The sequence below is a fragment of the Triplophysa rosa genome, linkage group LG17 (assembly GCF_024868665.1).
Source record: "Triplophysa rosa linkage group LG17, Trosa_1v2, whole genome shotgun sequence".
Lineage (NCBI taxonomy): Eukaryota > Metazoa > Chordata > Actinopteri > Cypriniformes > Nemacheilidae > Triplophysa > Triplophysa rosa.
The window spans coordinates 13,269,627-13,295,104 of record NC_079906.1 but is presented as its reverse complement, the minus strand read 5'-3'; the positions used below and the strand labels follow the sequence as shown (position 1 = coordinate 13,295,104).

Below are 25,478 nucleotides of genomic sequence, written 5' to 3'. Positions count from 1 at the left end.
GGGAGTTTGTTTCAATCGGCAGGGGGCGCACAGAGACCCTCAGGAAAAGAAGCGATGACTGGAGGATTTAAAGGTAGGTTCTCTGTGGCCATGGCAACGGCTTTACCTGCGACCTGAATGGAGACACGAGAATAGATCGGCTGCTCTATATTTACTGACACACGCAACAGGGAACTCCATCTCTCTTGGCATTTATGTTCTGCGTATAGTCCCCTTGAGATTATCCAGGCCCTAGACTGAGCCCTTCTAGGAAGCCTACAATTAGTTTAAGGAGGCTCACATACTTAAATGTTAGGCGTCTCTTGTACTATTAAGAGGGTTTTCATTGCCTATTGCTATGAAAGACATGTGAATTTAACTAATTGAACAAATGGAGCTTTAAGGTGGCGCTAATTTCAAGTAAAAGTTCTCAAATGTGGGCTTCTTTGTTAGAATTAAATTCGTCGTCTTTATATATTAAACGCGTGCTGTCTGATGTCAGAATTTGGCCCTGTCTGAGCCTCTCACTACAGCCTCATCGTCACCCACTTCCTAAATCTCGCACACGCGCTTTAAAGGGCGTGACTAACTGTGTCAAGCTGCACTGCGATTGGTGGATTCAGACGTCCATCAGGGCTTGCCGTTCTGGCTCACTCTGGAACTCCGTGACCGCGCCCCCGAGGCTCAGCGGCTCGCGGTGAAGGAGGGAGAGCGCGCCTCGACAAGAGGCACACACGGTCTGTTCTTAGAGCAAAAACGATAAATTGAGCTGATCCATGGCGAAAATTTTATTTGACGTCACGACACGTAACCGTTCCGGACCGCGGCTCTGACAGCGACAGGCAAAGTGAATATTCGCGTCTTTCGGTGGTTGGAGTTTGTCTTTTTTAGGGCTTTCATAGCACTTTCGTGCTTGGAATCGCGTGAGCGCCAGTATCTCTGCGAGCATCGTTTCATGCTTACTGGTGACACTCGTACTTTCCGTTCCTGAACACTACAAGGCGACTTCTGTCTACTTTCCGGTTCGCCCGGTGTTCCTCTCAACGTCAGGCCGGTTGCACATTCAACCCGGCCGGCGCGGCCTCGTTCCTTGTCAAGCCCCCGGCGACGACACATCTGCATCTCCGTTAGAGCCTGGTACACTCTCCACAAAACCACCTGTCGTGTTTACAACAACCGACACGGAGGAGACCAGAAGAAAACGAAGGAGACAGTCGGATCTGTACTCTGGCGATACAGACAGACGGAGCTGTCATACAGCATATCAACTAGGCAAAGCAGAAAAATCCAAGCTCGTTTCTCTTTAAATTGACATATTTTGAGTTTAGTCTCGTATGCATTTAACGCATTCGTGCATATCCGATATTAAGATATAAAACCGAAACGTCAAATATATAAACTAAACACGTTTTGTGCAAAGGGAAGGCCTCGTCTGCTAACTCCCGATAGCTCCATCGCTAACTCTCAGCCTTGCTTTAATCGGCACCTCTAATCTTATTAACTGTGCACTTTTTGACTCTCATTCAACGTTTGGTTTGTAGTGTTCTGCATAATAGAGGAGTGGTTTTAATCTGAAGTTATTGGTTCAACGTACAGTGTAGTAATATCACGGGCATGCTTGCTGAGCTGTTTCTTGAGCTGAAGAAGGAAATAGAGTTGTCATCCTTTATTTTCCACTCATCGGCCTGATTTCCAGTTAATTCCCAGTTTGGGGGAAACCATTCTTATGTGTTGGGCTGGTTTCAGCTGACCTTTGCTCGGTACCAAATTAACTAAATCCCAGCTGCATGCACTGATACGGAAAATACTTGATTTATATTTTTGTACCGTAGTTCAGGAGCCATATAGAACAGGGTCCGATATCTGAGGAAACCCCTACTACTGCTTAGACATGAGTATTGAGATTCCACTCGGTTTGACGGAGCTGCTGCAAGGCTACACCGTGGAGGTGCTGCGCCAGAGGCCGCCGGATCTGGTGGAGTTTGCCGTGCAGTATTTCACCCGCCTGCGGGACACCAGGAGCCAGGACGGATCTGGGACCGCCGCCAAAACTGGTGTGAAAGGGGTGATGTTTGATGGCGAGCCTATGCAGACAGAGTCCAACGGCGACGAAGATGACGAGGATGATGACTCAGATTTTGAACGTAAGTGCATTGTATTAAATGTGCAGGTCTTAAAAGAATGTGGGCGGGGGTGGTGTTCATCGCTGGGTGCTTATTACACCTGTAAAATGCGGCGTTTGTAAGCGCGCGTGTTTGTTTTGCGGGTTGTGGATGCTGATCGTGTAATTACACTTTAAACAACAGTGTCAAATTTCGTTTTGTGATGGGTAACGTGAGAAAAGGCTCGAGTGGAGGAAGCCTGATGAAGGCAAAGCCTCGCGCTGTTGCCATGGTGCTCACTCGAGCTCTTGTCCACGCGGGTTGATTGACAGGACGAGAAGCAGCCTGCATAAGGCATCCCAGTCTCCAGTACATCAAACCCGCGATGCATGCATATATAAGATGGGACAGTCGTTCGCAGTTAATAGATGCTCATTTGTATTGTAATATTAATATGAATGTCCTTTTTGAATTTATAATCAGGTTTGTGATGTGGCATCGTCTTGGCAGCGCAGGCTGCATTCGTGCTGTATTGGCTGGTTGTATGAATGATGCGGAGCGGCCATTGAGAATGCTAACAGGGATTTTTCATAATGGAGAGAGGTGCGCTCGCGCACATCAAAGAAAACTCCCTTCCCTTTCATGTAGTACACAGCGAGCAGCTGCGCTTTCATGGCATGAATCGAGCACTGGGAACTAAGCGGATTCACTGCGAGATATTACTTCAGTTAAGCCAGGTCAGAGGTCGTGTTAGAAACATTTCTTAAAATATTGATCTGGTCTAGGGAGAGGGACGTATTCAGGACACTGGAAGTGTTGAAATTAATAGAGGGATTGTAACACATGACCAAATGGCTTAATCATATTTGATCAAGTTGTGTAATATCTAATACCTCCTTGTGTCTGAGTGGATTATGATATTATATTCCATGTTTACCTTATTGTGTTTAGTAGAACTGCTATAATTATGGTCAGATTAATATGGGTAAGTCAACTTCAGGCGGTATGCTAAAGCTAATGTCAGATCAGTGAGTGATGACAGAACACATGTTTTTGTCAGTTTGTGTAAGTGATTTGGGTTTAAGCAGGTGTCTGTGTTCAGGGTTCAGAAATAGAGGCATATTTGCCTCATTACCGTGTGTGTGTGTGTGTGTGTGTGTGTGTGCGTGTAATGCACAGATGTGGTCAGATCACAGATGGCCTGAAGTTACTTCATATCAGCCTGTTTGGAAAGTTCTTGAATTCACATTAAAATTTGAATGAATTCTGTTACTGTAAATCAGTAAACAAAGTGAAATGTTTATCTTCAGAGCATCATTAATAAGAAAAGTGTACAGAAGAGATTTGAGAGGAGAGCAGGAAGGGTTCTGCGTGACAGATGTGTTGTTTTTCCAGAACAGATCTTAAGTGAGCTGAGGAATCCTGAGCATGTTGGGGCATAGTTGTACTGTCTTTACACGCTCCGTAAGGACCATCCCACTATGATCTTACAATTAAGAAAAGACATCTGAACATCAAAGCAGTACTTGTATACCATCATGAAGAATTTTGTTATTGAATTACACACTGAAACATGATGGGTCTAAGTAAGTCACATTATAAATGTAAAAGAATTAAGCACACAGAAACAGAACTGTAAACTAACTGACTGTTAATTTTAGGGATGCACGATATTATCGGCACACTGATATTGGCTTATAAATTAAATATCGTTATCGGCCCGATATGAAAAATTACGCCGATATGCTTTGCAGATAAAAAAGACGTGTTGATTATGTGTAGGCATTCTGACATGAGCGTGCACTCGCAAAGACACCAGCTGTCACATAGCACATGAGTACTAAAGTTTATTTTCGTGTCTTACTGCGTCTGAACTGTCATATAAACACAGGGTTGTGTTAAAAACACACAAGGTTTTAGGTTAAGCCGGTGTTCTGACATTTTGTTCTACCATTGAGAGCCCTACATTTTTGTTTATCAACTTTTTAATTTACTAAGTATTTTTGTTCAGTGACTGTAATAAACATCACATACTGTTTCGCATTGATATCCGAACACAGTTTTATAAAATCAGAGAACCGTGAATATATTTCCCATTGTGTACATCGGATTTCTTGTGAAAGAACCATCTGTCATTGTTTTCCAACAAATATGCAGACAGCGTGGTGTTCCTCTGGTAAAACTGCGTAAAATCTGATCCCTCAGTCTTATGTATATAACGAGCCCATGCACACATGATTCATATTTCACCAGCTCACGATAAATTTGTTATTATTCACAGCTGTTTTGTTATTTTTTCAGCTATAGGCTAATGCTATAGCACAGTACTGTTCTCCTGTCTTGTCCGTCCACATTCACCATATTCAGTGAGCCATAATCAGTCAGCACAGCGTCTATATATGTATATTATATCAAAGTATATTATGAGGACAAAAGCTCATTGTTTATGGCAGATTGCTGTGTGAAGGCTTTCCGTGTCGCCCATCATTGTAAATACAGCAGTCGTTTACACTGATGCTAAGCTACAGCTAAAGCTGTAAAACGAGTGATTTCTTTGATCATTTCTCAACGATTCTCAATAAGTCTGAATGGAAAACACTTGGTATCTACTTGTTGAATAGTTGTTGGGTTTTGTTGCGCGTATCACAGGCAGTTTCTGCCAATCTCATATTAATCTTGAGTGCCTATACAGTAGTATTGCAATCGTCGTATCTTCGAAGAGTATTTAGTTTGATCAAAATTATAAAAGAGAGATACAGCTGTACAATTATTTCCGGAAAAACATGAACTGCTTGAGGTGGAACTAGTGGGATGAGTGGGATGGAACTACAGCACGAGCAAGCAACACATCATGACATTAATCCCTTTCTATTTTGTACATTATGCACGTACACGCCGATTGCCAACAAAACACAGACGTATGACTTAGTTTGACTTACCGTGTGTAGTTCATGTCTGGCATCTTTTAGCACTGGGACCGCACCATCTATCAGTTTCAATTGATCTCCAAATCCAGCGTTATATCCACTGTTTATATAACATCCATTACTGAAATGCCGTGAACAAACGGACACACTTAAACTTCACTATCGCAAGAGTAACGAGCTGCAGCGCAGATAATCTTGATGGTAAGCAGGTCTCGCTCGTCGGTTGGCTCGTGAGCGGGCTCTTTATTTCGCCTTGGTATGCTTTTCCGGGAGAATAACCAATGAAAGGAATAGGATACCTTTGATGACACAGGGATCCAGAATTATAAAAAAAACTTTCCGAAACAAGTTGGAGTGCTAGGGGGAGTGTATCAAGGTCAGAAATACTACGTCATAAGTAGGGCTGTCACGATTATGAAATTTGATTGACGATTAATTGTCTAATAAATCATTGCGATTATGGCGATTAATTGTCTGTTTTGGGGCTTTGACGATTATGGCGATTAATTGTCTGTTTTTGAGCTTTGACATTTAATTCTCATACATTTTTGATTCAGCGATTGAAACGACTATATTGTTCTGAATACAAGACTATGTTTTTTTCTTAGAAATACATCGGAAAAAATTGGGTCATCATATATTTAAGATTTAGGCTTTTACCTGTCAATAATACAACCACCAAATACTTGTAAATTAAGTAAATTGATCAGGTGTGAATTGAAGCCACCATTAAAATGCTATCAGTCATAGAAAAGCTTCTAGTCTGTTTTTTTCTCACTTGCAAGACTACAGTAAAATTTTACTTGTGTGTTCATGAAATTTTGGTAGACTGGTTTTCACACTGAGATTTGCTTAAATAATATTAAATTGTACTGCAGGTAATTTGTATATGTTTTTTTTAAGTGATTGTGTTGTGGTGGTACATTTTACAAGTATTACCATGCTTTAGTAACAATATATACACTAAAATATGCAATATGCAGATACACTACAGCTCCCCCTAGTGTCTTCTATAGAGATGTGCAATAATTGCGATGATCTGAAACCATCGCGATGAGGTCAAACAATCGCGATGAGACGATTATTTAATAATCGTGACAGCCCTAGTCATAAGTCCAACTTGTTTTTTAACAAGTTGACCATGTTAAGCATGAGAAGCCTGCACGTTCAACAGTGTAAAGAAGTCAGAATGCATGACATCGCACGATACCTGATCTTTAACGCTTGTCCAATTTTCAGAGACAAGTGAATGTTTTGTATGGGCAAGTGAGAGAGAATTTTAGTTGCCCGACCAGACAAGTAACTTGAAAAAATGATAACAGTGATACGAAAAAGAATAATAAGAATAGGTGCATTAGACAGAGCTGCGTGTTTTTATGAATTGCGTTTGTGTGTGACAATAATCAATGGCGTACTGCATTGAGTCCATAGATAGGAATCCTGTTATTTACGTTAAATACATCATCTGGCTGTTCTGCGAGTGAATGAGGTGCACAGTTTAACATACTACAGGAGTTATGGTCGTGGATTTGTCTGGGTCTGCACTCCGAGGATATAAAACACATGAACGTCATATCCAGAGTTGCTCTGAGAGTTTATTTTACGAGCTTTTTACTGTTTGAGTGAAGCTATCGTCAAAACACTATAACTCAAGCGTCTTCCCGACGACCCGTCAAAATAAAAGTCCCGTTAACTTGAACACTCAGACGAAAAAATACTTATAGTACAGTGTACTATGGTATTTGCTAAAGGAAATTGTAGTACCCTTGTAGTAAATTTATAAACTGTAGTAAACACTGTAGTATACTATAGTAAGGTTATCTATGAATTTTACTGCCATTTACTATAGTAAATAACACAATAGCATACTATAGTCATTTATGTGGACAAAATTAATATACCTCTATTGTATAGTAAAAAATAAACGAAGTACACAGAACTTAGAAAAAATAATAATAATTTAGGTAAACTAAAAATGATATAGCCCTAATTTATCCATTTGTATATCATTTTTAAGTTATCTGCGGAACAAATGTAGGTGGCCGCAGCGGACACTAGGTAAAACACTTATAAGCAAACTTGACCAATCGGGATCCGAATCAATTATATTGACACTTCAAATAAAATATTATTCTTTATCTTCGGACAAGTAATATTTGTACTCGGACAAGTGATAGACAAATTTACTTGTCCGAAGGACAACCACATAACAATGCTTAATGTGCTGTTTTATTGCTGTCAAACAGTAAAACTCCCTCTACAAACTTCATGTAATCATGTAAAATATAAAAATTTAACAAAAGTTGTGCAGATATTTACATAAGGTAAAATATAACAGAAACACTTAAATAAATAAACGATTGCTTTTTTATTACAGACTAACAATTTTTGGTAATAAGTGGTTTTTGAGCACCCTAGTGGCCACTTTTGGAAATCATCGTAAAAAAGACTTGTATAGAGCGTTCCCACCAAAAGCGACTTGTGTGAATAAATCGCGCTATTCGCGCGTAGTTGGACGCTTGAACATTTTGAGTTTACTCGCTTCATTCGTGCGTGAAATTCGCTTCATTGGCGCGTGAAATTGGCTTCATTCACGTGTGAAATTAACTTCACAACAGACGCGAATTCGCGTCATGGGAGGGGCTTCTGCCAGGCGGCTCCAGTCTTGTGTGTATATATATATAGCTCAAATTGAGTAAAGATCGTTTTTTACAACTTACCAGATTGTCCGACCTCCTCACTCACTTTCTTCCAAGCAAGATCGTTTTTTATTCCCGTTTCGATAAAAGTAAGATGTATCGTACAGCTCCGGGTATCCACATAAAGCGACAATGATTTTGTCCTCCATTGTTGTTTCGGATTCCTGCCTCCGCTCGCTACGTCATAATCACGTCACTACTAGAGCAAGCTCCTGATGGTTAACGCGACGCAAATTTTAGTTCAAATTTTTCAACTTGAGCGAAACGCTCAATCGCGCCACAGGATGTCCTATCGCGTCTTTGCATTGACTTAACATGTAAATCACTCTTGCTTAATGCTTCATTCGCGTTTGGTGGGAACGCAGCATTAGACTTACAGTATATCCATATCCTATCGTCTAAAATGACTTGAAAAATATCGGATATCGTCAAATATTAAATATCGTGCATCGCTAGTTCATTTACAATCTTAACCACAATGTGGTCGCTGGTTGTATATACTGTATGCTGGATAGTGTTTTGTATTTAGACATGTGTTTTTATGTGAAAACATATAGACTCAAAACTTAAGATGATCTGCTCAGTGCTCTTCAGAGGCCTGGTATGAGTGTGTTTTGATTATTTCCCTATCCATCAAGTTCAGTGCTTATCTGAGCAGGTTTTTATTGCCTTCACAGGGCACTAAGAGTCAGAGTATTGCTTTTCCAGCTTGAATTTACTTTAAATACAGGCCCACTTATATTTATTAGAAACAAATACCCACTTGCTATTAGCTGTTTGTCTGTTATAGAAAATGCGTGAACATTATTTTTTGTTGTATTGTTTGTGTGTTTTGTATGCCAGGTGTGTCTATATACAGTGAGGGAAATAAGTATTTGATCCCCTGCTGATTTTGTAAGTTTGCCTACTTACAAACAAATGAAGGGTCTATAATTTTTATGGTGGGTTTATTTTAACTGATAGACACAGAATATTTAAAAAAATCAGGGGGAAAAAATGTTATATAAAGGTTATAAATTGATTTGCATTTCAGTCAGTGAAATAAGTATTTGATCCCCTACCAACTAGCAAGAATTCTGGCTCCACAGATTGGTTATGTGCCTATATGGACCACAGATTAGTCCTGTCACTTTAAGAAAGTACTCCTAAATCAGCTTGTTATGTATATAAAAGATGCCTGCCAACAGAATCTGTATCTTCCAGTTCAACCTCTCCAACACCATGGTCCAGACCAAATAGGTTTTAAAGGATGTCAGCGACAAGATTGGAGACCTGCACAAACCTTGAATAGGCTACAGACAGAAGCTTGGTGAGAAGGAGACAACTGTTGGTGTGATTATTTGGAAATAGAAGATATACAAAATAACTATCAAATGCCCTTGTTCTGGAGCTCCCTGCAATATTTCCCCAATGGGGTAACGATGATCATGAGAAATGTTAAAGATCAGCCCAGAACTACACTGAAGAAGCCTGTTAATGATTTCAAGACAGTTGGGAACACAGTTAGCAAGCAAAACATTGGTAACACATTGGTAACACGCTATGCCACAGTAGACTGAAATCCTGAAGCACCCGCAAGGTCCTCCTGCCCAAGAAGGCCCGCCTGGCTCGTCTTAAGTTTGACAATGAACATAAAAATGATTCAGAAAAGGCTTTGGCGAAAGTGCTGGCACTGCTGTGAGACCAAAATGGACTCCTGTGTTTGGAGGGAGAGAAATGCTGACTATGAGCCCAAGAACATCATGTCTACAGAGAAGCACAGTGTTGGAAACATTCTGCTTTAGGGCTTTTTCTCTGCTACAGGTATACAGGATGACTTCACCGCAGTGAGGGGCTGAGGGACGGGCCCATGTACCGTAAAATCTTGGACGAGAACCTCCTCCCCTTAACTAGGTCACTGAAGATGGGTCATGGATGAGCCTTTAACATGACAAAGACGCAAAACATATTGCCAAGACAACCAAAGAGTGGCTTAAGGAGAAGCACATTAAATGTCCTAGCCAGTCTCTAGACCCTAGTCCTATAGAACCTCTGTGAAGGAGGCTAAAACTCCAATTTGCTGAGCGACAGCCAAGAAACCTTAAAGATTGACAGAGGAGTGGACTAAATGTATCCGGACACATGTGCAAACCTGGTGACCAACTATCAGAAATGTCTGACCTCTGTGCTTGCCAACAAGGGTTTCTCCACAAAGTACAAAGTTATGTTTTGCTTGGGGATCAAATACTTATTTCACCAACTGAAATGCAAATCAATTTATAACCTTTATATAACATTTTTTTCCCCTGATTTTTTTTAATATTCTGTGTCTATCAGTTAAAATAAACCCACCATAAAAATTATAGACCCTTCATTTGTTTGTAAGTAGGCAAACTTACAAAATCAGCAGGGGATCAAATACTTATTTCCCTCACTGTATGATTCTTTTGTGTTAGGGGTTCTGATAAGAATCTGGACTTTAGCACTTCCTCCTCGTGTCTATCAGCAGAGAATTACCAACTCATCCCTGGACCCGCTTGATCTTCCCACCAACCATTGCAATGACTTCTGCAGTATTGTAGTGTGGTCATAAGAGCTTATAAAGTGTTTTCTCAGCAGCCTCGTAAATAATGTATATGCACACGGGACGATGACGTACTGCCAGCTAGGTCACTTCCGCTCTCATAGCACTAGGATTTTTTACCAAGTGATAACGATGTGTTTAGTAAGAAAACGTTCCAATTTCGGCGAACCGACAGCACTACTGGTGAGCATTGTTAAGTGCCTCTGTGATCATGCCTCTAGTTAGTGCAAAAGTTCAGTTTGCTTTTTTTTTTTTTATGTACCTTGAAAACAATAGCCTGAAGTGCTTCTCTTTTTTGGTTGTCGACGTATTTGCGAAGTGTTTGAATAATTAGACTCACGTTGTTGATCGTAATCCTATGTGCATCCTGAAGTAGAACGCCGTTGTTTCGGCATAGGTTTTGGTAGAGATTTTAGTGGAAGGACGTCATCACTCCGTGTGCATATACCCCATTGAGGCCAAATTTAGTTTATTTGGAATAGTCATATTATTTTAATGTTTAAGCCCAGAATGATACACCGGAAGTAGGGCTGTCACGATAACCGACGATAAATATCACGTGATTTATGCACAGCTTTTGAGTTAAGTACGGGAAAATGCTGCTGCATCCGAAACCCAGAGGGCGCGCTCGTGCGGAAACTCCAAATACGCACTGCAGAAGAAGACCATGGCACGCTCTAGAATCTAGGAAATACCTATGGACATATTTTTATCACTGTTACTCAAGCCTCATCAGGTATTTTTATGATAATAAAGTAGTGTTGTCAAAAATATCGATATTTCGATAAGTATCGATACTGAAGAATCTGAAACGGTTCCAATACCCATGTCCCACGTATCGATATCAGCTGCGCGTTCCCGCTCTCTTTCTCTTTTCCGACAGTGAGTTAACACACTGCACGTGAACGCATAACAACAGAGCCCCGCCTCCTCTCACAGACTTGACTCGTTTGCGGCAGTTAAATAGTGTTAATGTTAGAAAAGATGGCCAGTCTCAGTAACACATCTGGCCTGGTGCACGCTCGTTACGCTTCCCGTGTTTACCATAGCGATCCATGTATGTGCGCTGATCAATAATTTTATCCACTCGTTTCATTCGCCCTGGTTATATGTTGTTTATGTTAGTACAGAGTCTCCGCAACAGTTCTCATGTTTAATGCACGCGTTTCTGTCTTTATGTGCGCTCATCAATGATTTCATCCACTCGTCTCGTTCGCTCCGGTTAATTTGATGTTTGAAATAATGCTGGTGCGAGTAAAGTCTCCGCAACAGTTCTCGCGTGTGATACACGTTTGCACTTCCGTGTTTACCATAGCGCTCTATGTGTGTGCGCTGTTCAATGATTTCATCCACTCGTCTCATTCGCTCCGGTTAAAAGTTGTTAATGTTAGAAAGATGTCCAGTGCGGAGTCTCTGCAACAGTTCTTGCGTTTAAGTTTGCGTTTCTGTCTATATGTGCGCTGATCAATGATTACAGTATGGGCCTATGTGAATAAAAGCCAATTTAGCCAAATAAAAATGTAGGCTATTAACTAACATTAACGAACAATGAATGAGCAATACATTTGTTGAAGTATTTATTAATCTCTTTTAAATGTTAGTTAAAAAATACAACTATTTATGTAAGCTCCCCTGTTGAAAAATCCAGTATATGCTGGGTAAGGTATGTTTTGATCGATGCTGGTTTGATCTTAAACCAGCTAAGAACCATCTTAAATCAGCATATGACCATCTTAAACCAGCACATGAACAGTTTAAACCAGCACAAACCAGCAAACCAGCATCAAAACATACCAAACCAGCATAGGCTGGTTTTTTCAACAGGGTCTGGTCCATTAATACTGACAAATACAACTTTGACTTTAAATAGTAAATGTATTTGTAAAATTAACATTAGATTAACAATTAATAAATAATGTAAAAATATATACCTCATTGTCTAGTCTTGTACAATTTAACTTCAAATAAAAATTAAAAAGGCCTATATTGCTATTGCTTATTAGGGCCTTATTGCTATGGCAGTTTATTCCCCGTGGTATCGAAAATGGTATCGAATGTCGATATTTTTTTAGGTATTGAATCGAAGTTAGAAATTCCAGTATCGTGACAACACTATAATAAAGTATATTTATAATGATCATGTTTGACGGGTGTTGCTTTTTCAAATGCACATTATAAGTGACTCAAACTCGCACTGCTTTTAGATCGAGCAGCATTTCCTACTGATCCCAGAGACGTGCTTCACGGACAAGCTACGTATTAAAAAAATATCGACACATTGCATATCGCAGCCAGCTCGATTACAATAGGATTTAGGGGTATCGCGATAAATTATCGTGCAGCCCTAAAGAAGTATTTAAGTTTAAAACGTTGTAGTCTGGCTAGTGAATCAACTAAATGCTCCAGTCAGTGACCTTAGATTTGTTTGTTACATTTACATTTATTAATTTGGCAGACGCCTTTATCCAAAGCGACTTACAAGTAGGAGAGCATATAAACATTTTGTCAACATGCTAAACAGTACCGTTAATTTACAAGGCCATGCTACTAGGAGGATTAAAGCTGGAGTAAGCAAAGAAGAGAATGACATTTTTGTTGTTGTTCTTAGAGCAAAGCACCAGAGCTGTCTCTTCTCAGGGCATCGTGGGTAAGGCCAAAGGTTGGGCAGGATGTGGAAATGCTGCACATTATCTACATTGTTGCCTACACTATTTTAGTCTCCTATTAACTGTAATCTTTAGTTTCCTCTCTCTTTCCCATTTTTTTGGTGCTTAGTTGGCAACAGAAAGGGGAACATTTCTGACCTCCCCTTGCCGCATGTTTCTTCTGGAGACAACACACACACATACTGTAATGCAACTTTATAAATTGTGTTCAGGTCAGTCTGATAAATGGAGGTGGCCTGAGGAGACTTAAGTCATTGGGATGAGTGCATGACCAAAACACGTCTCAGGTGCGCATTTTGATTGGATGTGCCTTGCCCTTCAGCCAGCAGCCTGTAATACCTTATCAACCAATCAGAGGGGAGTTAAAAGAACAGACAGTGACCTTGCCCAGCCAGCATGCAGATTAAGCAGAAAGATGGCCTTGTCTAATCAGAGACAGAACTGACCTCGCCTCTAATCGTCATATCATACACAGATGCACATTTAATGTGTTCAAACCCAAGAGTGAATAAAAGTAAACAAGATTTATCCCTCTGTATCTGTGTAATGCACTCAATGCACGGCCGCTTCCGCGTTTACACTCAGGGGGCGAAAACACATCCGCTGCCCCACTGGAAGCCATTCATCTCTACCTAGAGCTGTGAACATGACAGAGGAGAAGATGAATATTTGTACTCGTTGCTTACACAAAGTTTGCCAGATTACAATAAATGATGTTCGTCAGCATTGTGATACTGTCAGCTGCTCCCCTGTCAAGTAAAGAAGTAGGCTACTTTAAACTATCCGTTTAAAAATACATGGACAGCTTGGACGCTATTGCTATTAGCACGTAGCACGTAACGTTAAGGCTGGATAACACTGAATGACATCATCTTTACACCGAGTTTATCAACGATTTTCAGCCCTTAAATATCTTTACCTTTAAACAACAAATTTGTATGAGTCTGACCAGATATCAATAACACAGTTCCCGGTAAGACACATCTGTCATATGGCTCTAATATGCAGGTTTGCTGTAAAGAAACAGACATCGCTTGGCTTTTAAAGGGTATAAATATTGTTTAAATACTGAATCGGTTTTTAATTTGTTACACAATTCACCTTAGTTGATGAAATTGATTTTTTTTATAAATGATATCGTTCTCACTTACCTCCCATTGTTATGTTACGAATATCATTAATCAAATCATTAATACTAGGCTATATGTATTTTCTCAGCTCCCAGTCAGAATCAGATGACAGGAAATCAGGGAGAGGACGACATGTTTCAGAATTATGATGAAGTCAGAGAAGACACAAAGTTTAGGAGCAGGACACACCAAAGGATAGCTGTGACCTAAAGCTTCAATTTATTGTTTAAATTTTGTGAAGTTTTCCAAGGATCACAGACAAAGTCGTACTGTTAACCACAAGAAATATGAGAAATAGTTAAGAGCCGGGATAACACGAGAAGAACAGGGACATCTTTTGAAATAGTAGTGAGCATTTTTACTGTGTATTATGAGAATTTCATATAGTCCATTCATTTTAATAATTTTAAATATTTTACTTTACAATATTCCAATATGAAACCTTATTTAAATCAAAAGCATTTTTTTGACGTATTTAATAGTTTTTGTATTTGCATTTTACCTGACAATTTCTGTGTATCAGTTATTATATACAAGCTTACATTAATGGATCACATTTTGAAAATAGAATATCTTTATTGTCATGTCACAGCTGCATACAAAGACATTTTAGTTACACACAAAAACGTACACACTAAGAACTAAGATATGGATGACTGCACAAGCACATATAATGCATATTACGTACAGTACAGAAATGTCATAAGTAGCCTATATATTTACGTTATTTTTATTTGCATTACAATTTGTACAAATAAAACCAAATTAATGTATCCAGTGTTACGTTTATTCTTTAGCATTAGCTAACGCTAGCGCTTTCACCAATAGACCATATGATCTTCAGTAGCTGACGTGCTGTGGCTCAATCACATCTGCACTCTTAACGTGATGACAACAAACTGTAGTACCAGTTAAGGTTTATATCCTTACGTGTAATAAAGTAAATCCATGCTCGGAACATTATTAAATCTCTGTGAAGCTTCATAAAACGGGACACAGCCATGCCTGACGGAACCACAGTCACATGTGTATTTAATGGCTGCAGGTCATGACTAAACTAAAGATTTGTATTATAGCACCATTACATGTTTAATATATAGTATTTTAACAATACGATGTATTTCACTAATCTATATTACACGTTAATTCCCCCCAAAACGAGCGCTGGTAAAGCACATTTGCTATGGGTGAATACAACCCGGAAGCTTTCCCGCCCCCTGAGATTTTACCGGAAATACGTAGGCAGCACTCCATGCATTGAGTGTATTAAGCCTACGCCTTTCAGTAAAGGGTTAAATCTACCCGCACTCTTCTAGACTGATCCACACTGCCTTATATGGGCTAAAGGGAGACATGGAGCAGAGCAGAAAGAGACAAAGTTTTAAAGAGTGGAGGGGGGGTGTAGAGACACCAAGATTGATAGTTTACAGCAGGATGGAGAGAGGGAGAAAACACAGCAAGCTCTGTAGGATAGTGGGATTTTGTAATCCAAAACTTCACAAACCCCCGAGGAGCAAGAAATACTCATGAAAAATACACAAGCGAGGACATCTGTGTGTGTGTTTATTGAAAAGTGTCATTAATCAGTTCTAAAGCTTTCTGCCGGTGTTTTATAGTGTAGACTTTTTTGAGATAGTGATTGTACGATAGTCAGACCATTTTAATCCCAATATTTATATATTTATTAATAAGGCAAATATTTGGTTAGTTTGATACTGGCCCGCAATTGTGACATTTTCCATTCCAACTATCCAACCCTTGATAATTCACATTTTCTGTTTTTAAAATAGTTTTTGGGAGAATTTTGTGTAAATATGTAAAAGCAGCATTCTTTCAAATTCAGAAATCTTGTTATTGAAATTTCGTCACCCATTTAGTGTGGATTAGTGGCTGACTCTCACATGACAAGTACAGCTAGCACAACACACAAAAACAGCCCATGTGTTGCTGAATGGCTCATTTTCAGTCAATGAGCAGTGCATTATGGGTCAGGCTGAGGCTGAGTCTAACTGTACCATTACAGAGATCTCACACACATGCACTGTTTACTTTTAGAATTACCATTTTCTGTCTCTCTCTGTCTCTGGCTAATATTTGCCAGCAGCGAGTGAGTGATAAGACTGTGCACAGGGTTATCAAGAATTACATAGAGGGAGATAAAAAGATGAGACAACACTTACGTTTCGTAATTCACAGTTCACTGTTGTTTATAGTTAAGGGCTTTTGCCAAAACAAGCAGCAATATTGCTATTGCAAATATATAGTATTTAAACTATAGTGATTTGGACAGTCTCCTAACCTTAAAAGGACAGTTCACCCAAAAATGAAATTCTCTCATTTACTCGCCCTCAAGTTGTTCCAAAACTGTATACATTTCTTTGTTCTGATGAGCACAGAGAAAGATATTGGAAGAATGCTTGTAACTAGGGATGCACGAGAAATTATCGGCCATATCGGTATCCGACGATAAATGGCCATTTTTAATGTTATCGTATCGGCCGATAATCAAATTTAGGCCGATATATTATAACCGATAAATAATTTCCTTTGGTTCAGCTGCACGCTGTTCACAGTTAAAAAACAGTACAGTACTATCTTTCTGTCATGATTATTTACTTACTGCTATTAGCAAAACATTGTTGATGTAGGTACTGTATGTAGATATTTATGAATGTGTAAATTATAGGAACAAAAGCATATTGTTTGAATCAGACTGCTGTCTGAATGCTTTCCGTCTTGAGAGTTAGACATGTGGCTATTAAGAAATTTTTTCTGGGTTGCTCTGGAAGAACGTCTTTTTTATTACATAAAAATGATACCAGAAAAGTTTGAAGGTTAAAGAATCATTAACTAGTGTAAAGTAGGCTTGGTACATGATTGTCAGGGAAAAAAAGAGAACTAATGGTTACCATGTTTTCAAATTAAAGCAGTTGTCCACTTTTTGCCTTTTGTTTCAGTCTTAGGAAATTTTATAAGTAAATGATGACAGAATATTTATTTTGGGGTAAATTGTCTCTTTAAAGAAATAGTTCACCCAAAAGTGAAAATGTGTTCGTTATTTACCCACCCTCATCAGGGCTTGACATTAAGCATTGTTATGTGGTTGTCCTTCGGAAAAGTAAATTTGTCATTTACTTGTATTAAGTGTCAATATAATTGTTTCGGATCCCGATTAGTCAAGTTTGCTTATAAGTGTTTTACCTAGTGTCCGCTGCAGCCACCTACATTTGTTAACACTCTCCATGATTGCTATAGAACAAAGGCAAGCAGTAATTATTATTAGTGTTAAGGTTGTATGTTAACTTTTTTGCACATAGCACTGGTGCTACACAGGCCAAACAGTTGTAGCACAAGTATAAAACTTCTGTTGTTATTTTAAAAAAATATACAAGTGCAGTTCATCACATGAATAGGCAGGTAACTGACAAATAACATTGTTACATACAGATGGATAAATTAGCTATTACCTGATTTGTTTAATTTTGTAAAGTTCTGTGTATTTAATAATTATTTTACTATACAATAGAGGTTCCTTTGTCCACATAAATGAGTGTAGTATGCTATAGTGTTATTTACTATAGTAAGCTTCAGTGAAATTCCTAGATATATAGTGCGTTTGAACCTTACTATAGTATAATGCAGTGTTTACTACAGTTTATCAATTTACTACAAGGTTACTACAATTTCCTTTAGCAAATGTTACAGTATTTATTCGTCTGAGTGCCAAAATACACTGGACCCCATTGACTTCCATTGTATGGACACAAAACCACTTTTGAGACATTTCATAAAATATCTTCTTTTGTGTTCCACAGAAAAAGCGGCATGAGCCTGAATAAATAATTTGTATTTAGGGCTGTACGTTAACTTTTTTTGCACATAGCATCGGTGCTACAGAGGTTTAAAGTGCTACAGAGGTTTAAACAGGCCAAACAGTTGTAGCACAAGTATACGTCTGTTATCATCTTTAAAAAAACACAAGTGCAAGTCATCACATAAATAGACGGGTAACTGAAAAAAGGACATTAACGTTATACAAATGGATAAAACAGGGCCATATAATTTTTAGTTTTTCCCAAATTCATTTTTACCTTTTTAATTTTTCTGAGTTCTGTATTTTCAATGCTTTACTATACAGTAGTAAATACATTTGTCCATAAAAATACTGTAGTATATTTGAACCTTACTATAGTAAATATTAAAGTATACTATAGTGTTAACTACAGTTTATAAATTTACTACAAGTTAATTATTTTATCAACTAGTTCAAATTAAGGGGACTTTTATTTTGGCGGGTTGTCGCGATGACGCTTGAGTTTGTGTTTGACAGAAGCTTCACTCAAACAGTGAAATGTTCGTAAAATAAACTCAGAACAACTCTGTGGATGAAGTTCATGTGTTCATGTCCTTGTATAGTAAAATGCAGACAAATCCACGAGTGTCACGCTTGTAACATGTTAAAGTGTGCAGCTCATTAACATAACTTTATTTAAATAGTAGAATTCTGCTTTCGTGATTCCTTCCATGTTTACCCACATCGCGCAGATCATAGGGCTCTCGATCAATGGACTCGATGCAGCCGGAAAACAAGTTTTAATTGCAAAAACTAAATTAAAATAAATAGTGGTGCATCATTAGTTACCCTCACACACGAACAACGACAAACGCACTTCACACAAACAAGCGGCTCTGTCTAATGCACCTGCCAAACTGTATCGCACGCTTGCTACACTATTAAATTTATTCGTAGCACAGACAGATTTTTTCGTAGCATGTATGTCACACTGTACAGCCCTGTGGGTGAACTGTAATTTCAAATTTTATGACATAACTCATCCCATAACGTTTTTTGCTATGATCATGAATGATTCTTCAAACTGTGTGTTTTAATATAAATTGTGATTTATTTGATTCAGTCAAACTTCTTTTGCCTGTTAGGGGATAAATGGACAACAATCTTTGTAGACTTAGATGAAATGAGGGACCTGAGAGATATGTAAGGACTGGAATATCATTCTGTGTGGGCAGAAAGCACCATTCATAACAACCTGTCAACCACTCGCAACATCCTTGCATCCCGGTAGCAACATCTGCACAGACGAGCCCTCTTGCGTTGCATTCCGAAAATGTAAAAATCTCATTTAAACATCGTCCGTCTCTGAACACCTAATTACCACCGTAAATGATTAAAACCAGAGCAACTCTGTGTATCACTAGAAATGTCATCCTCCGTCATGTCAGTTCTCTGTTTCCTGTGCGTCTCACTCTCTAGTTGCCCAGAGAGCCTGAGTGGGCGTGTATTTGGGGGGATAGTTGTTATAGTGATGAGGAGGTCTTCCTTGTATTTTGTTGTCATGGCAACTTTGGCCACTTGATATCCCCTACACGTGAGGTTGAAGAACCCCATCTCATGATACTTTACGCTCAGGCACACGCACTTGTGCATTTGATTACTCTTCCAACACGTCTGTTTATTAAGCCGCCTTATCTGAATATTATACACATAGTAATGCCAATTATAATGCATGTGTGTTCAATATTTGATGCAGGTTAATTATTGCCAAAGTGTGTTTAAATATATGACACATTATGAAAACAAACATGTAATATGTGCACTTGTGTGTGTTTATCATAGAGCCATTATATGATGAGCAGGGCCGATTATGAAGTCTGTGGTTCACTAACAAGGGTGTGTCTGTGTATGAGAGAGATTATTGCTAGTTTTACACCAAAGAGTTAATGGGCTGATGGATTGTAACAGCGCAGTGAGAGAGGAGGGGGTGTGCAGACCTGCAAGGCTGAGTTCCTGACAGTTGTGCTAGTGCACTCAGCTGTGATCTACACACACACACACACACACACACACACACACACACACACAATCGCCGTCTCCTGAAACTGGTACAGCCTGTAGGACAGGTCTTTGACTGACCTTACCGAATATTTAACACACCCACATGGTTACTGTAGGGCACATGTGAGATTTTTAGATTGAATTTGATTATTAACATAGTCTGAGTGGTGTGTGTGCGTGTTTTCAGTTGTGGTCCACACAGTGAACACGAGAATGTAAACCTTCATTAACTCTTGTTCCTTCTGTCTCTCTTTTTCTCTGTAGCTCCTCCCCCCAGCAGATTTAACCGAAGAGTGTCGGGTGAGTTCTGTTTGACGTCATTGGACTAATCGTGTGGTTTAAAGTGTGTGTGTGTGTCAGATAAGTGCCCTGCCTTTCTGTCATTTTCCTCAGAGTTTGTTTTATAGTAATTACGTCGCCACCCTAACTGTATGCCCACTGCTTTTGCTGCTTTCAATTGTGTTCCAGTAAAATTCCCCTCTTTCAACATACTCAGCGTGAGATATTCAAAGTCCCATATGATCTGAAATAAATAAAAGCATATCAAGATGTACCACCTATAAAGAATGTTAACTTCCTGTTTAACCCAAAGTTAATTGTGGAGGAATTTATTCCAAACACAGAATTACAAAAACTTCAAGGTTAATTTCCATTTCCTGCAGTGTTACTTTTTTTAGTCCAGTCTGAAAACGCACCATAAAGTCACCAGAAGCCCAATTTATAATGCCAAGGAGGACCCCCAAATATAATATAAATATCATATCACAGATTATATTTATAATATGTACAAAAGGTCACGTTACAATAGTAAGTGTGATTTTATAAATATTGTTTTAGAGTTTAAATTATTGGCTACATTTAGAGTAATGTTGGATGTATAAACATGTTACAAACATGTACAAAATAAATAGAAACAATCCTGGAAAGTATTTATGTATTAAGAAAGAAGCGATGGACATTAACTAACTAAATAAAATGAATACAAACACTTGGAAATGAAGCAGTAAGTTTAGTAGACATAAAAAAAATTCAGGTTGTCCCCCCAGAGGGCTCCAGACTCCAATTAAAAAACCCATTTTGGTGTCTGCTTTTAAAGTAAACATTTTTTTATGATTGAGTCAATAAAACGTTTTTTTTTTTGTACATTTTTTCTTAGTATGTGCGGAGGCCTTTAATCCCGATGATGATGATGAAGACTCGGAGCCGAGAGTCGTGCATCCAAAAACAGACGAGCAGCGCTGTAGATTACAGGAGGCCTGCAAGGACATACTTCTGTTCAAGGCCCTCGATCAGGTACATGCAGTGTACAGATCAAGAGCTGTAAAGCCGTAAACAGATTGTCGTCATCCAGGTTGTGTCAGTCAAACAGGTTTGGTGCACTTGCATGGCTGATCGCATCAACCCGCAATTCATCAGTCTATTCATCATTTTCTATTATTATATGATAATATGCTACGATAACATGCACAAAAACCCATTCCCTCATCAGACTCTGTCTCTCTCTTGCTGGTACAGGAGCAGTTTTCAGAGGTGCTAGACGCCATGTTTGAGGTTCTTGTGCAGCCACAAGAACATGTCATTGACCAGGGAGACGACGGAGACAACTTTTATGTAATTGAGAGGTGTGTGTGTGTTTTTTAATAAAATGTTGTATAAGTAGAAATGTAATATTTTGTATTTGCAAAGAGAGACCTCACAGAAACAGTGAGAACCACCATTTTACTTCCCCATTTTATCAAATAACCTTGCTATTCCACATCTTTACAAATGCTTTGTTGTGTTTATGTAATGCATTTGCGTGTGTTTGCAGGGGAGTGTATGACATTGTGGTACAGAAGGACGGTGCGGGCTGCTGTGTGGGTCAGTACAACAATAAGGGCAGTTTTGGAGAGTTGGCCCTCATGTACAACACTCCACGTGCTGCAACCATCATTGCTAAAGGGGAGGGAGCGCTGTGGGGACTGGTGAGTGTGTGAAAGTGCAATCAACTGACAGGAAACGTACTGCTCTACCACAGCGCCACCTTGTGACCGTACACTTTAAACACTGAATAACTGCAGATACACTTTTACAGAGCTACTTACTATGTCACTGCTAGACTTGTTTGTGTACTTGAAACCAGATGGTATGATATGGGTAGTTTTTAAATGAATTGTGTGCGTATGTGTTTTAGGACCGGGCAACGTTTCGTAGACTTGTAGTGAAGAATAATGCAAAGAAGAGAAGGATGTATGAATGCTTCATTGAATCAGTCCCGCTGCTCAAATCACTAGAGGTGAGAGAAACATTAAATGTGTTTTCTAAACATTCTGTGAGAAAGTATAAGAATTGCAAAGCTATTTAACTGTATGGACATTCTATTGTTGCATTTTTAAACTGGCAATAAAATGATCAAGTGTTAACTTCTTTTTGGTAGCTGTCAGAGAGGATGAAGATCGTTGATGTCTTGGGTGTAAAATCATTTCAGGATGGAGAGAGGATCATTATGCAGGTGACCTGTATATTTATACACACAATAGCTCCAAATAGTTTCACATTTTAAATATGTGATTGCATTAAAGAACAAACTGAATCAAACATAGTGCATCCCAGATTGCATACTTAATGCACTATTCTACACCGTTGTGGCAACTTATCTAGTGTAAATTGGTGAATGGTGTGTTCACAATAAAAAGTGCACTTTAGGTACCTCAATGATGCATGAACGCTTTGATACCCGGAGGTGCATGAACGCTAGACACGCCATGCACTCAATGGTCGCAGCTTTGCTGACATAGCGGAAGAGAGAGCTTGCTGTGCGAGCAAAGTTCACCTGATGATTATACTTCAGTCTTGTGGTGATGTTGGATAAAACAAATTACACTGAAAACAAAAATATAGTGTACTTTTTGATTTTCATTCATGTGCATTTTGTTATGCGTTTGACGTCATTTGTCCTTGTCTGGGAAACCACTTACATTTCTGATTAGCATAAAGCCGTTAAGTACTCCATTTGAGACAATAATACCCTTCAAAAATGCATACTCTAGATTGTAGAGTACATAGTGCATAGTGTATAGTACGTCATTTGGGACACAACTATAGTGGTATTTATATATGCAGGGAGCACAAGCACACTTAAATGATTCCAAAATATTTTTCAAAAAGCTCAATCATAATTTGTTTGAACTTATTTACTCTCCCAATTTAAATCTAGATTAAAGACACATCTTTTCAGCGAAGCATTCACTTAATTGAAAAATATGCTAAATAAACCACCGGGAGACTATTATGTTTGGAGACTATCCATTTATTAGATATTATTTACTAGAATAATCTTGCTTGTTCTATAAACACCATGCACTGTGCTGTGTTTTACCTTTTTTTGTGTTTTTCAGTTTTTCTTATTTTCTCCTGTAAAGCGGCTTTGGAACAATGCACATTGTGAAAAGCGCTATATAAATAAAATTGAATTGAATTATTTGGATTTGATCTATATTATGTATGTCAGTTTAATAATATTTAACAATCAAGTGTGGCTTAAGTATCCAAATACTTTTTTCCCTCATCCACGTATAAATGTAAATGTAGATGTCAGATTCATTGTAAGTGAATCTGTGGGTGGTGCAGGTGAGAGTCTTAATATCCTCAGTTCAGCTCTCTTACAGAAGCTGAATCATGTCTAAATGAACCAGCACACACACTCACAGCAGGTGTAATTATAGCACTTTAATAATAGAGCATGACCGAAGATAAGAGCTCTGACTGATGCTATTGTATCATTAATCATTATTATTATGGGCTGCCGCTTTTTCAGGGTGATAAGGCTGATTGCTTCTACATTGTGGAGTCTGGAGAAGTGAAAATTATGATGAAGAGTAAAGTGAGTGTCTTTATTGATCCTCGGTTAAATTTGCCTTGCTTGTTACTGGTTAAATAACAAGTTTTCCTTCACTCTGAAATGTTGTCATTCATTTTAAAGTCTTAAATTTGGGTTTAATATACGCACTTCTGTCTCTCTCAGACGAAAGCAGACAGACAGGATAACGCTGAAGTTGAGATTGCTCGCTGCAATCGAGGGCAGTATTTTGGGGAACTTGCTCTCTTCACCAATAAACCTCGAGCTGCCTCAGCCTACGCTATAGGGGACATCAAATGCTTGGGTACGTGTGTGTCTGCATCCGACTATACTTTTGTTAAGTATACTTTTCCATGAAACGTGCTTGTTACGCTAGTAACAACGATGTTGCATAGCTGACGTGCATGGTTGTGTGTTGTAGTGATCGACATACAAGCCTTCGAGCGTTTGCTGGGGCCATGTAAAGAGATCATGAAGAGGAACATCGCCCACTATGAGGAGCAGCTGGTGGCTCTGTTTGGATCCAGCGTGGACCTGAGGGACTGAGATAGACGTGGCCGTGCCTTAGACATACACATACACACACAAAATACAACACATAGGTTACACACAGACATTTTGTAGGCACACATTCCTTTTTATGCGCACTCATATTCCAAACAACACACACTTAAAATCATACCTTGCACATGCACACAACGCACATGTCTACTGTCATTGTGTCAGCTGCTCAGTCTGAAACAAGCATTACTAACCTAACTGCTGTGACCCTGAAGCAACCACAGCCTGAGCCTGGAGAGGACATGTACACACAACACACATTCACTTACACCAAAAATCCCCAGCCAAGGACTCAGCCTTCATCATGGTCATCTACAGTCACAACAAAGAAAAGAGATGAGATAAAAAAAACAAAAATCTATGTTTAAACAAGAAAAAGTTGATATCTTTCAATAAAAAAATGCAAAAAAGCGCAAAAATTTACAGTTTTAGAGCATTTTATGATAATGCAAAGCTTTGATAAACTCTTGACTTTAAATATGACCTGTTTTCTTCCCTGCTGTTGGTGCATAAAAGTTTTTTGCTGGTGGTATCCACAGTGACCGATTTTTCTCACTTCTCAACTCCACGTAGTATTGATTAATGTATTACTATTATTATCATCATCATTATGATTACTATTATATTATTTTGTTGAAGGTTGTCTCGCTGTTACACCGCCCCACTGATTGGAGGATGCGAGACAGAATCTAGTACATATTTTCCCTTTAGCCTTTATGAATGAGTCCTGAAAAATAAAATAAAGCAGACATTTTGGTAACTTGCTGGGACTCCTATGTTGCGAATGTTTTTGTGTGCGAGTGTGTGCGTATGCGTGCCGAAAGGTTCCGTCTGTAATTACAGGAACAGTGCCATTTAAATGTCAGGAATCAGTTTTGTGTTTGTAAACCTTGGAACGGAGGCACCATGAAAGTGTTTTGGAATGGAGTATTTTATTTTTGTTTAGGGTTGTAGCTGGTTATTGTTAGTTGGTTATCACCTCTGAGAGTTGGCTAGTTACAGCATTTACTGATTGTTCTTTTAATAAACTTTGGATAAATCAGGATGTCTGCATTTATTTGGGGTGGGTAAGTATTTATTCTTCAAGGAAATGACTGGATCTTATATTTGGCAGTTTGTTAGGGTAAAGGGTAGTACACTGAAGCATGCGCCAGTGTTT

General features: G+C 38.8%; 1 protein-coding gene across 1 annotated transcript; it reads left to right on the top strand.

Moving 5' to 3' along the window:
• The first annotated feature begins 655 nt into the window (after positions 1 to 655).
• On the top strand, positions 656 to 25,361 carry prkar2aa (protein kinase, cAMP-dependent, regulatory, type II, alpha A). The gene is made up of 10 exons (XM_057356324.1): positions 656 to 2,123; positions 20,185 to 20,220; positions 21,077 to 21,213; positions 21,436 to 21,542; positions 21,731 to 21,884; positions 22,094 to 22,195; positions 22,337 to 22,411; positions 23,717 to 23,782; positions 23,924 to 24,062; positions 24,180 to 25,361. Exons 1-10 carry the CDS (start codon positions 1,871 to 1,873, stop codon positions 24,302 to 24,304), a joined length of 1,194 nt encoding a protein of 397 aa, XP_057212307.1. The 5' UTR covers positions 656 to 1,870; the 3' UTR covers positions 24,305 to 25,361.
• The last annotated feature ends 117 nt before the right edge of the window (positions 25,362 to 25,478 follow it).